This window comes from Zea mays, chromosome 8 (genome assembly GCF_902167145.1).
Source record: "Zea mays cultivar B73 chromosome 8, Zm-B73-REFERENCE-NAM-5.0, whole genome shotgun sequence".
Taxonomy (NCBI): domain Eukaryota; kingdom Viridiplantae; phylum Streptophyta; class Magnoliopsida; order Poales; family Poaceae; genus Zea; species Zea mays.
In genome coordinates this window covers 152783827-152797511 of record NC_050103.1, presented here as the reverse complement: position 1 = coordinate 152797511, position 13685 = coordinate 152783827, and the positions used below count along the sequence as shown (strand labels likewise).

Here is a 13685-nt window from a genome sequence, read left to right as displayed (position 1 = left end):
TCAATGATTGCCACCTTTGCAATGCAGCTGGTTCTGTTACTGAACCCGCACTCCTTGCAGTTTCCTTTTGCACGACACATCATTCGGTGAGTCTCTTGTGTTATAAGCATACGAAATTAACATTTGCCACGTACTACCGAACAGGCAGCCTGAAAGGCGTGAAACGATGGTGGCCGAAACCTACAGAACTGGGACCTCCCGGTGGCGAGGGCTTTCAGAAACAGAACTATAGCGTTTGATGGTCACTGGCAGTGGCACTCGCGCCCGTGGGCATACGGGCTTAAAAGCAACGACGCTTACTCCGTTGCTCCTCCTACTGAAAATTCGATAAGAAACGATCACAGCCGCGATCTCAAGCAACAGAGGAAAGCCAATCTGCTGCTACAATTATCATATCCAACGTTTCGATGTCAAATCCCCCAATTACAATTCTTAAGACACGTGTAAGTATACCATTTACCCGACTTCTCTTCAGTTCCAGCCTTTCAAAACAAGACCTTGCACGTCAGCAAATAAATCTCCCATCTCAGGAGATAAGAATGTACCCTTCATCAGAGGCCGTGGATGAACTCGGCGAGGCGCCATGCCGGCTAACACCTTCCCTGACCTTGCCATGCTGCTCCGCTTCGTGCTGGAACATCGAAACCAGGTGCTGGAGCTCCAGCTTCCTCACCTTCACCTTCTCACTGTTAACTGGATTCTGTAACCCAAGATACAGCATCCCCATGCCGATTAGGACGATCCCTACAAAGAAGAGAAGTCCCGCGAACAAACCAAAAGCGTAGGGGGTGTTCTGCGCTCCAGGTATGCCATCGACGTTGATTCCGAAAAGGCCAGTGATTATGGATAAAACCATGCCACCGCCGCCAAAAATTGCCAGATTATGTGTAACTCTGAGGCTTCTATCCTGCAAGCAGCAGAAGTTGGCGATCCAGTCAATTTTCGAATCAACATTGCCACAACAAATGCAGAAAAGATATACTTGAGCTCAAATGAGTCGTACTTGTAGCCATGCACGGACAGTGCTCTGCATAACATCCTGAATAGTGAACAAGCGCCCGCGCACAGCTTCCTGCTCTTCCAACATGTCCCTCGTACACTTTCTAATACTCTCTAGAATAGCTCTTGTGGCATTACCCCTCAAATGTCTGAGAAGCTCAATTAATATCTCTTCCCTTGCATGAAGTGACCATTTAACCCTGATTACCTACAGCAGGGATGTCTATGTTCTTATACATTCCAGCTCAACAAATATGCATGCAAAAAACTGTGTGAAAAAAACCTTAGACCATCATGGTCTAAAAAGGAATATGGATGCTTAATCTGTGAACTATACATTAAGATTCTTATGGCTGGGCCTTGCACCAATCCAGTGAAGAAGCAGCCGTGCATACCGTGAGACAGCAGTTTACTTGTATTGCAATTAGGTTGTTAGCATCATCCATTGGTTAGCTACAGTTATTCGCTAGTAAGCCTTATCTCGTATCTGTTACTAGTTTGTTAGGTTTTATGGTTCGGTTGGTAACTAGTAAAAAATGAGCTCTATCCTGTAAACTGCAATCAAGAAGCAGAAGAAACCCTAAAAGTAGTCAGAGCCTCCAGACAGATGATGACGAGTTGATTTCTTTCTGCTATCCCATCTATTGCTAGTCAATCCATATCACTAATAGTGACAAAACACTCAGAAAAGAAAGCAAAAGGACTGACAACACAGGCAGAGAAGAAGGAACATGTACTGAAATGCATAATTTCAACAGAGCAACCAGGGTTTAGCTATTGACTCAATACTAGTTATGACTAGGGATCAATCAGTCTGATGCAACTGTGCCACGCCATGATAGATATGTGAACTTCTGTAGCCACTTAATGAAACTGTGATAGAGTGTGTGTTTTTATGGTCAATCAAATGATGAAATAAATCTGGTGCTGCCAATAAAGAAAACAATACTAATGGACTATTAATTCCTTTAATCGTAAATATACCATTTTTAACTTTGACTACCAATATCTAAAGTTTATATAGATTTTTCCTGAGGTACTGTAAGCTTATGCCAATCTGAACTGCAATTAAAATCGAGGGGTTTAAGCATACATTATTTTGTGAAGCAAGAAAAGAATATAATACTACATCTGGTAGGCTGTTGAGTGTTGAGCTACACATTAGATGATCAGTAGAGCCCTTGTAGACCAGATACAGTCCTGAAAACATTGGCATTTATATAGATTGACAACGCCAGGTCGACATTCTAAATTCATTATGAAAATACGTTCATAACATATAACTATTTTCAAACAAGAAAGTATGCGTATGTTTGGGTCACTGCCCTATCTCTTAATGAAATACATGGAAAGCACATTCCCGAGAATGTGCAATTCGGTAAGAGCAGACAAATGTATCAGAACCAATTTTCTAATATTTTTTTAAAAAACAGTAGTCACATCACTAAGACCACTCTAATAAATTTGGCAATGGTAAAATTTTCAGTATGCATTTATGGTAGAAACAATATTGGACAAAAAGAGGATCAATTGCATGCTTACCTGTGTTGCTAACCTTCTGATTTCCTGATTCAGTATGATGCTAACAAGATTAAGATCTTCATGATTTCTCCTGTGAATATGATATTTTAAACATGTAATACACATTGAATAGAAGCTTGTCAATTGAAAAATGTGACGAAAATCAGCTCATTTAGAACATTAGCAGTTTAGCAAATCAACTAAAACAGAATGTTATGTCAGTTGAGATGTGCCCGGAGAGTGCTCTGACCTATTCACAAATTTCAATTCAATTTCATCTGCTTCCCCAAATACATATTTCCGGAATAATCTGGAATAACAATGTAACAGAATTTTTAGTAATTTTGTTGCAAAACACAAGTATTTAGCTATAATAAGATATAATAAGGAATAGAGTTCTGCTACATGACTGTTACAAGACCAATGAAAACTCTTGGCAAAAGATGAAAAGGAAACAGAGATTCTAAACTCACCTGTCATCCCAACGTGAAAGACGGCTGACCAAATGTGCAATTACTTCATGCACTGATCTAGGTGTTTGGCTTCCACCAGCAAGAAGCAACTCCTGGACAGATGTTCGTAAGCATGAATTAACTAGTAAGCTTAAACACTAAACACTTTGAGTTTGGTACCTGCACTTCAGTCACTCCTAACACATTTATATTGGATGAAGGGCCTTTGACATGCATTGTTGTAACAAGAAAATTTTGTGCTTGCCAAGACCTAAGCACAATAGGTATATCTTCCTCTTCATGATTTGGGTCTCCTATTGACTGGCCAAGAAGCTCAAATAACAGCCCTCCTGCAACTCTAACTGGGACCTGAAAAACTAACAGAAAAATATATAGTAAATATGATATGACAACACATTAATACAGAGTCAGCTAACATATTGAGCTGTTAGAATATTATCTTCTAACAATAACATATGATGCAAGAGGTAAATATACTGCAAAATGGTCAGCGCTATTGTGAATTCATGGTTCAATAACTAATAATATGGGCATCTATCACTAGAAAACGTAGTGATAAGGAATATTGGACTAAAACTGCCTCTCTTCAGTTAATCTACACTAAACAACAAGTGCAGATATTCATAAAATATAGACAAGTACTTGGTGATGTTTTTACAACTATATACTACACAGCAGATCCACTCATTTAGTTGGCAGACAAAAAATCCCACTACTTTATGTTGTTATAAGTCAAAGCTGATTTAAACACTCAACTAGGGTGTATGTGATGCTTATGCAACCACAAACTCACAGCACAAAAGGTCATTCACACAGTTAACATATGAAAATCTGGTAACACAGAATATTAACAGAAAATTCTCTTGGGCATGAACAGTTACAATATGTACGTTAACTCGTTAAGAGTAGTTATTGCAGTTTACAACATGAAAACACAGTTATTTCTTGTTAGTTCAAGGGATATATAGCCATATAGGGGACTAGGTTAAAAAACTCAATAGCTACTGCTATGGGAACCTTTGGACACGGAGCTAAAATAAATTATCATACTGGCGGACATTGACTGCTTTGTGTAAAAAGCAATGTGAAGTTGAAGAGCACATGTACTTACATCGAGTAGATATTGCAAGGAGAGATGATTGTGTAGAAGAGTGAACTATTGGATTGATAGGAGATGGGGTACATATATATAGGGACTCAACCCTAACCCTAATGGGCCCTAACCCTAATGGGCCGACAGCCCAACAGTGGTGCCGGCCCACACACTCACACACACAGTCTAACATCCCCCGCAGTCGCAACGGGGACACCACACACGATTGAGACTGGAGTAGAGGCCGAAGGTAGGAGCCGACGGGTTGAGATCCCCCCGCAGTCGCAGCGTCGTGATGGTGCAAATGTTGCGGCTGGAGTAGAGACCGGTGTGTGCTCCAAGAAGACGATAGCCCCTAGATGCCAAGGTAGCCGAAGTCGAGGTGGTCGCGGTCGGGAGACACGCAGCAGAAGCCTGATCTCCGGGAGGGGTCGACGTTCGAGCGTCAATGATCAACAGGGCGATACAACAAAAGGGCACCGACAGGCCGACCTTCCTGCTTCTTCGATCATCCGGGCCTCAACGAGCCCCGCCAGGGAGGCCGACAGCAGCGCACGCGTCTGTGCCGGTCAAGGTGTCAGCGCCCGCGGCAGAATAGAAGGGGGAAACGATAGATCCGGCCGGGAAGGCCACGACAGCGACAGATCCATCTGGGAAAACGCGATCCAGCCAAAGGGACGGCGGATCGAGCCGGAAAGGTCGCAGCAACGTGGATCCGGCCGGGAAAGCCGCGACAGCGACGGATCCAGCGAAGGCGATGAAGGGGGTGGGCGGCGGGGCGTGTCCAGCCGGGCAGGGGCCTGCGCCGGACCTGGCAAAGGGTGTTGACGGCACCGGCGATGGGAGAAGCTCGAAGTGGGAGGCGCTGCTGGGGCGTCAGCGCGAGCAATTAGGAGGTGGCTAGCGCGATGACAAGGGGCTGCACGGGCAAAGATGCCGACACAGGGGAGAGGAGCGCAGGGTATCCATGCCGGGGAAGAGGTGGTCGGCACTGGTGAGGACGGTGGCGCACGCAGGAAGGCCGCGGGGCGCTGCGCGTGGGGGCGCGGACGTCGGGAAGGGCGCTGCGCTGGGGGCGCGTACGCCGAGAAGGGGCGCGAACGTCGAGAAGGGCGCTGCGTGTGGGGCCGGCGAACACATGGAGGAGCGGCGCGGACGCCGGGGACAGCGCGGATGACGAGGAAGGGCGCTGCGCTGGGGGCGCGAACGCAGGGAGGGCGTTGCGCGTGGGGGCGGCGAACGCAGAGGAGGGGCGCGGACGCCGGGAACAGCGCGGACACCAAGGAAGGGCGCTGTGCTGGGGGCGCATACGCCGAGGAGGGGTCGCCGGGCATGGCCGGCAGTGGCGAGGAGTGGCCGCCAGGGGAGGGCGGCGCGTGGACCACCCCTGCAGCGGCACCACGATGTGCATCCCGCCGTCGGCGCGTGGCCGCGACCGCGGGTCGCGTGACGGCTTCCTCTCCGTCCTCGTCGCGCGGCGCAGGCGAGTCCCGCCTGTTGGGGAGCTCGGATGGGGGCGCCGACGACGCGGATCCGGAGGTCGACGACAGCGGAGGCCGGGGCGCCGCGTATGCCGCCTGCAGCGTCGGGCTCGTCGGCGGCTGCGCTGCTGCGGGGCGCGCGAGGGTGAGGCGCTGGGCGCGGTGCAGGAGCTCGTCGGCGCGCCCTGCGGTGGCTTCCTGGCGGCGCCTGGAGGGGAGGCAGCCGGCTGGGGAAGGAGTGGGGGTGCGGCTGGGAGGAGAGAGGCCGCCCCCGGGAGGGAAGGATGAGCCTCCCGGGGGGCGGCGGTTGAGGAGTGGGTGGCGGCTGTAGGTGTGGGAGGTGGCAACTGCGATCTAGAGAAGAAACCCTAACCTAGCCCTCTGATACCATGTAGAAGAGTGAACTATTGGATTGATAGGAGATGGGGTACATATATATATGGACTCAACCCTAACCCTAATGGGCCCTAACCCTAATGGGCTGACAGCCCAACAGTGGTGCCGGCCCACACACTCACACACATAGTCTAACAGATTGTATGCACTCCAAATTCATAGTATCGAATTGCAGAACAGTACATAGCTGATGATTTTTATAGGCATCTTAATTACCTCGTAGAGCAGGTACTTCATCCGGTCGCTTATCAGTTTGCTCTCATCTCTCAGTGCAATTCTGATGGCAGGATGCATCCAGTGAGCGCTATTCAACCATGCATCTATTGAAGGATGGCCTGCGGTGACATGACACCACCAAGTAGGTCCCACAGGGCGCTGCCAGTATGGAGCTGCAAGATCAGCCACGGTGTAATCATCCTCGCTATCACTCATCTCCATCAACTCATTCTCCCAGCTGGAGTCTGACTGAACCCTCAGGACCAGCTCGGCGATCCTATTCCATCCAATAGGCACCCATTTATGATCCAAAATCTCCCCAGCATACAATGGCCTATCTTTGAGCACTGAAGGATCGTTACTGAAATCAGTCTGCTGGGGGTTTTCCAACACAATGCTCTCATCCACTTTCGGCTCAGTGATCTGGTGCCCATTCCTTCTTGAGTGCTTCCTCGTGCACATAGTGGGGCCCTTCTCCTGTATCTGCTCAGTTGCCAGCCATGATTTGTGCTGAACAGGCTTCCTGTGACTCTTGACCAGCTCAAAAGCACAGATGAGCCCATCCGTCCAGAGCTCGCTCCCTGGGATGGGCTCTTTCCCTAGACTGGGCTTGGTAACACCGTCTTGTGTCTTGGGCATGCTGCTGACGTGAGGCGGCTCCTCCTCCTCTGCACCATTCATCTTCCCATCAAATTATATCTACCTGTGAATGGATAAAAGATATTTAAACTCGTTGGAAAATTTAGTGGGTACTGAATACTGATTACTGAATATGACTCATCTCTTCAAACATGGGGCAATCTATTGAGGAACTGGATTCAAAGGTCCAAACTACTGTTCCAGGGACTTCTGGACGAGGTAGCAAGCGTTCATGGAAACAACAGGGCCGTATTATTGTATACTGAACATAGGAAGCCTCAATTCTACCATCTCCTAACGACCCTTATGATGGCAAAACGTAGCAGCCTAGATGAGCGGAATACGAATTAGAAGAGGTGCCATGATTTGTAACGAGAATTCAAGCAAATCATGGCTATATAGCCTGCAGCTAAACGCGGGGATTCAGGAAACGGCGCTGGGGCAAACCTTTCTTGAAGTCGCTGGCAAACCCCGTCCACCGCACGCTACGTTATAAGCAAGCAAGAGTACAGTGAACTAGCTTCGCAGGTTGGAGCAGCAAAAGGAATTTTCAAGGAGGCGGAGGCGGAGGGGTCAGGTGCGGAGGTGGAGGCGGTTACCGGAGCGCGAGAGACGGCGGTGAGGGACCCGGGTCTGAGCGTGGGACATGTAGAGTGGATTGGAGTGGGGTGCTTCCAGAATGGAATCAGATGCAGGTCTCTTTCGTTTTCCCATCGCCGGAAGAAAAATTGGTGGATCCGGTCCCCAACCCAAACTCCCTCCCGTGCATACTAGCAGATTACTGACGCGTGGACTCATTCTTGATCCGACGACCGACGGCCGACAACCGCTTGCTAGGACGTGGGAGTCGAGACGACTAGCTTCAGCTCGTTTCGCGACGAACGGCTCCAGGCATTCGGCTCACGCTCGCTAACCTGCTGCACGCCGCCGCCGCCGCCGTAGGTATCCTCCAAGCCATCGGCGTCACCCCACCGGTGGCGGCTTCAAACGCCGAGGCCGAAGTCAGTGAGCAATATCTCTGGTCTGGACAGCAAGAACGGGAGAACCTGAGCTTGATGCCTTGATCCAGATTCTTTTTTTTTTCGAATCGCCTTGATCCAGATTCACGACTCACGAACAAAGCAGCAACGGCGTAGCCGGCCTCGCGCCCGCGCCATGGAAGCCGAACCCGAAGGCCCAACTCACGGATTAGGGGGGGACAAAGCGGATCAAGCGAAAGTAAGGGCATGTACAGTGGAGAGACACCAAAACGGTTCTCCAATCACAGGAGACAACTAAGAGACTCTATTATACAGTGGAGTGTCTATAAACGTAGTCTATTAATAAATATAGAATTAAATGTATTTGTATAGTATCAGATCGATAGAACAGACGACAAATTCGTACAGTGGGAAGTGAAGCGTCTGTTGCTACTTGGTTTACGAGCCAGAGACGTCTCTTCACGGAGAGACGGCTCTAAGATTTTTTTGTAAATAACCCCCTTAAACACCTTAAGAGCCTCCACATTAAACACCACTGTACATGCCCTAAGAGCAAGTTTGATAAGAATCAACCGCGCTGGTGGTAAATATTTTTACCGCCTACAATTTATGACTTGTTTGCAAGCAAAGGTATTGTACTATACTAGTTTTTTCACACGAGTGAGTGAATAATGGTAATTTATTGGAAAATTTCATTTTAACTTTTCCAAACTATTATTATGGTCTGATTTACCACTTCGAATGTGTTGGCTCTTTTAATTATTAAAATTAGTTGCTTTCCTTCTTTAGGTTAGGGAAGTATAAATAGACTTTGCCAAAAAAAAAGGTTATAGAAATAAATCTTCAAAAAGCTCTCATTTATTTATTTCTTAAAAAAAGAAATTTAAGAATCAAAATATTGTTTAACATTCTAAGGCCTTGTTTGGGACTATTTCAGCTTAACAAAATTTAATGAAGTTAATGAAACAGATTATTAGGAGCTTAAAAAATCTAAAACTGAAGTTGCAAACTTTTAGTAGGTATTTAGATAAGTCATTTTGTTTATTATTTAGATTAGAAAAATTATTAAAACCGTTTAAATTTATATTATACACTAAATATATTTTAGCTTAGAAAAAAATGAAATTATTTCTAGATTTATTCTCTACATTATGTATATAGATTGAAATTATTTGGATCTCATATAGACATCAACTAGGATCCATCTGTTTAGGATTATAATCTATCCAGAACTAAGTGTTAATTTAAAATAAGTTAGATTATATAATATAAATATATTATAATTCCAAATAAGTATCTCTAATTGTTGGAGCGACCCGACCAGCCCCAGGTCAATGATACCTGTCTTCCACCCGAGGAAGGTATACACGAGAGAGAAGGTGGAGCACTGGAGCCGGTATGCAGCAAATTTTGTTCCCGACGGTGGCATTGGAAGTCCTCCAAATTTGGGTAGTCACCTCTCTTGTCGACGTCTAGGCTACGCGTTGGAAGGGTACGGCGTGGGCCAAGAGCGGTGTCAGGGCAGACCATCCTATCCCTTCCTGCTTGCGCCATTGTGCCGCTGCCGCCGACGCCGATCCAGCGGGCGGTGCCCACGACCTCCGTGACGTGGTAGGCTCCCCGTTCACTGCCGGAATCGCGTTCTTTGCCGAGTGTTTAAGACACTCGGCAAAAGCTATTTTACACTCGGCAAAGAACACTCGGCAAAAATTTCATCGGCAAAGGGTTCTTTACAGAGTGTTTTTTTTCGGACACTCGGCAAAGACTTTGCCGAGTGTCAAAAAGCACTCGGCAAATAAAAACACTCGGCAAATTAAGAATCGAAAAAAATTAAAAAAAACAGCAAAACATTTTTTTAAATTCTAGGAACAACTCTCCAATCCTACCTATTACCTTATCCGTTGCCCTATCATTTTTCACTATTATTTTGAATCAAATTTAGATACGTTGCCCTATCATTTTTCACTATTATTTTGAATCAAATTTAGATACTTTGCAAATGGTGAGATTCGAACTCGTAACCTCTCTCTCGCGCATACCCTCCTATACCACTACACTACTACATCAATTATGTCTATATTACGTTTTCATTCCCCATGTACTATAACAAATCGAGAGTAATTTGATTATTTAAGACACTAAATGAGTTCATTTAAAAATGTGACCAACTATAAAGTTGCATAACTTTTTAAGATCTACAAGTTTTATTTTAATAGTTTTTACATCCGAGACCGTTTACAAAATTTGGATTTTAAATTTGAAAACTTCACACAAATTTTTCAATGATAAGATGATTTCAAATCAAAAAATTGTCAACTACAAAGTTTCATTAAATTTTAAGACCTACAACTTTTATTTTGGTGTTTTTTCCATCCGAGACAGTTTGAAAAATTCAAATTTCAAAATTCAAACATAGTTTTGCATAACAAGATGATTTCAAACCAAAACATTGTCAACTACAAAGTTTCATAACTCTTCAATACCTACAACTTTCATGTTGGTGGTTTTTTCTTTCGAAGTCGTTTTCAAAATTCAAATTTTTAAATTTTTAAATTCAGATGTAGTTTTCGTTGACAATATGACTTCAAATGAAAAAGTTGTCAACTATAAACTTCTATAACTTCTCAAGATCTATAAAGTTTATTTTGGTTGTTTGGTCATTTGTTGATCTCACATGATGGTTCTAACAATATGCACAATTTTATACGTCTCTCTTCTAATTTCATAAACTCTCGAGAGATATATGTTTTATGAACAAATTTATTTTTATTTTGTCATATGAAGAAATGTTTAATATATAAATTGTACATCATGATGAGTTATACAAATTTGTAGTTGAAAACTTTTTCATTTGAATTAATTTACTACTTTAAAATGTGATTTTTAAATTGTCTTTGCCTAGTGTTGGAGAAAAAACACTCGGCAAAGAGCTCTTTGCCGAGTGTTGTATTTGTGGCACTCGGCAAGAGCCCTTTGCCGAGTGTCAAAAAAAGACACTCGGCAAAGAAACTCTTTGCCGAGTGTCAAAAATAAAACACTCGGCAAAGAGCTTCTTTGCCGAGTGTTTTATTTTACCGAGTGTTTTTTGCGTGACACTCGGTAAAAAGCTTCTTTGCCGAGTGCCCGAAAAAAAACACTCGGCAAAGAATATGGCACTCGGCAAAGAGCCAAATTCCGATAGTGGTTGTATACTTGTATCCGCTCGCCATGCATGGCAGCACGGCGTGCTTCCGTTCCATACACACCCACCACGCAAAGTTTCCCTAGGTCAACAGTCACAAGAATCTTTTGCGTCATAGTTTAGCCCGTACCGCTAATGACTGATATGCAGCGATGATCGACACGTGGGAACCATGCGGAAATCGTGTCTCTTGTAACATGCGTGGAAGCCACAACTATGGCCATATTTATTTACCGTCGAGATTCTATAATCTATTTTAAAACAAACAAACGATAAGGATTATTAGGTAGATTTTATAATCTAGATATTTAATTTAAGTTTATCAAGATTTATCAAAACCATACGTGCATGTGTGTTCTTTTTACGGCTCCATACGGAGATGATCGTGTCCTTTGCAACGTGGCACAACCCACATGTTACAGCTAAGTTCAACCAGTCTAGCATCTCGAAGCATACCGTGACGCTTACAAAAAACTCCAACGACATTCAATAAGAGAGTTACTTGATCAAAAAACCACACACAATCATTATTTTCCTTGGCAACAACAAGAACTAGTTGAAGTATATGTGCAAAACAATAGATATAAGAAGCAGAAGGTGACTCTTGCATGATCAATGTTTTCAATCCTTTAATATCACCTTTCATGTTGCTAGCCCCATCATAACCTTGTCCACAAATTCGCGTCAAAGTCAAGCCATGACTAACAAGTAAAGCTTCAATTGCATCTGAAAGGGAAATGTGCCCTTGGGCCATTTCTATGTATTTTGGTGATTGAGTGCCAACACATGTGCTTAATTGGGAATTTATGTACATGGATGAACAAGGTGAAAATCATGAAGTAAAGGTATGTTTCTAAGTCTTAGTACATTGGTTTTAAGTACTAATATATTTGTCTAAGTGTTAGAAACAGAAAGAACAAGAATAGAGAAAAGGAGAAGGGACTTGGCTGTGTGCTGCCAAGACCCAGCTCGGTCTGGAGCACCGGACTGTCCGGTGTGCACCGGACAGTGTCCGGTGCGCCAGGCTGGCGCGACTCGAACTGGCCGCTCTCGGGAAATTGGCCGGCGGCGTACGGCTAAAATTCACCGGACTGTCCGGTGTGCACCGGACTGTCCGGTGAGCCAACGGTCGGCCAGGGCCAACGGTCGGCCGCGCAATCCGCGCGGGACACGTGGCCGAGCCAACGGTCGGAAGACGGCACCGGACTGTCCGGTGTGCACCGGACATGTCCGGTGCGCCAACAGCGCCAGATCTGCCAACGGTCTGCAACGGTCGTCTTCGCCGTTTAAGGAAACAAATCGGGCACCGGACAGTGTCCGGTGTGCACCGGACTGTCCGGTGCCCCCGACGACAGAAGGCAAGGATGGCCTTCCGGATTTACTCTCAACGGCTCCTAGCTGCCTTGGGGCTATAAAAGGAGCCCCTAGGCGCATGGAAGAAGAACACAAGCAACCTTTGAGCATTCTTGATCATCCACACTAAGTCTCTGCGCATTCGTTTGTGTTTCTAAGTGATTCGAGCTCTGTTCTAAGTGAGAACTCTGAGATAGTCTTGTGAGCTCGATTCTTGGCCGTGTGTGTGCGCTTTTGCTGTGGATTTGTGTGTGTTGCTTCCCTCCCTTACTCTGTGTTTCATTTGTGATCATATACTTGTAAGGGCAAGAGACTCCAATTTGTGGAGATTCCTTGCAAACGGGATAGTGAAAGGAAAACAAAACACCGTGGTATTCAAGTGGGTCTTTGGACCGCTTGAGAGGGGTTGATTGCAACCCTCGTCCGTTGGGACGCCACAACGTGGAGTAGGCAAGCGTTGGTCTTGGCCGAACCACGGGATAAAACCACTGTGTCACTCTGTGCTTGATTGGATTCTTGTGGTTATTGTGTTTTGACTCCTCTCTAGCCACTTGGCATAAACTGTGCTAACACCTAATCAAGTTTTGTGGCTATAAGTTTGAAGTTTTTACAGGATCACCTATTCACCCCCCCCTCTAGGTGCTCTCAATTGGTATCAAAGCCGTTCTCTTCAAGAAAGGGACTAACCGCCCGAAGAGATGGATCCTAAGGGGAAGGGAATTGTGATCAACGACAAGGAGAAGGAGTCCTTCGTCAACGAGCCAAGGGATGACAAGTCCAATGACTCGGGCTCGGGCCACAAGCGAAGAGATGGGAAGAAGAAGAAGACAAGACGCATCAAGGAGATCGTCTACTACGACAGCGATGAGTCCTCTTCTTCCCAAAAGGACGACGACTACGACAAACAAAGGAAACCGGTTAATTCTAACTTTTCTTTTGACTACTCTCGTATTCCGCATAGTTCAAATTCACATTTGCTTTCCATTCCACTCGGCAAGCCCCCACACTTTGATGGGGAGGACTACGGATTTTGGAGCCACAAAATGCGTAGTCACCTATTCTCTCTCCATCCTAGTATATGGGAGATTGTAGAGAGTGGAATGCATTTTGATAGTTCGGATAGTCCCATGTTCATTAATGAACAAATTCATAAGAATGCACAAGCTACTACTGTTCTTCTAGCTTCCTTGTGCAGGAATGAATACCATAAGGTGAGCGGCTTGGATAACGCCAAGCAAATCTGGGACACCCTCAAGATTTCTCATGAGGGGAACGACGTCACCTTACTCACCAAGATGGAGTTGGTGGAGGGCGAGCTTGGACGGTTCGCAATGATAAGGGGCGAGGAGCCAA

At 45.5% G+C, this 13685-nt stretch overlaps 1 protein-coding gene across 4 annotated transcripts; it reads right to left on the bottom strand.

Moving 5' to 3' along the window:
* Nucleotides 1-350: 350 nt before the first annotated feature.
* On the bottom strand, nucleotides 351-7996 carry LOC100278854 (uncharacterized). 4 transcript variants are annotated; one of them, XM_008656541.4, is made up of 8 exons: nucleotides 7266-7585; nucleotides 6180-6882; nucleotides 3153-3341; nucleotides 2994-3085; nucleotides 2771-2830; nucleotides 2542-2611; nucleotides 1004-1207; nucleotides 351-907 (listed from the first exon to the last, which is right to left on the bottom strand). In XM_008656541.4, the coding sequence occupies exons 2-8, from the start codon at nucleotides 6858-6860 to the stop codon at nucleotides 527-529; spliced, it is 1677 nt and encodes a 558-aa protein (XP_008654763.1). In that variant the 5' UTR covers nucleotides 6861-6882; nucleotides 7266-7585; the 3' UTR covers nucleotides 351-526.
* Nucleotides 7997-13685: the final 5689 nt, after the last annotated feature.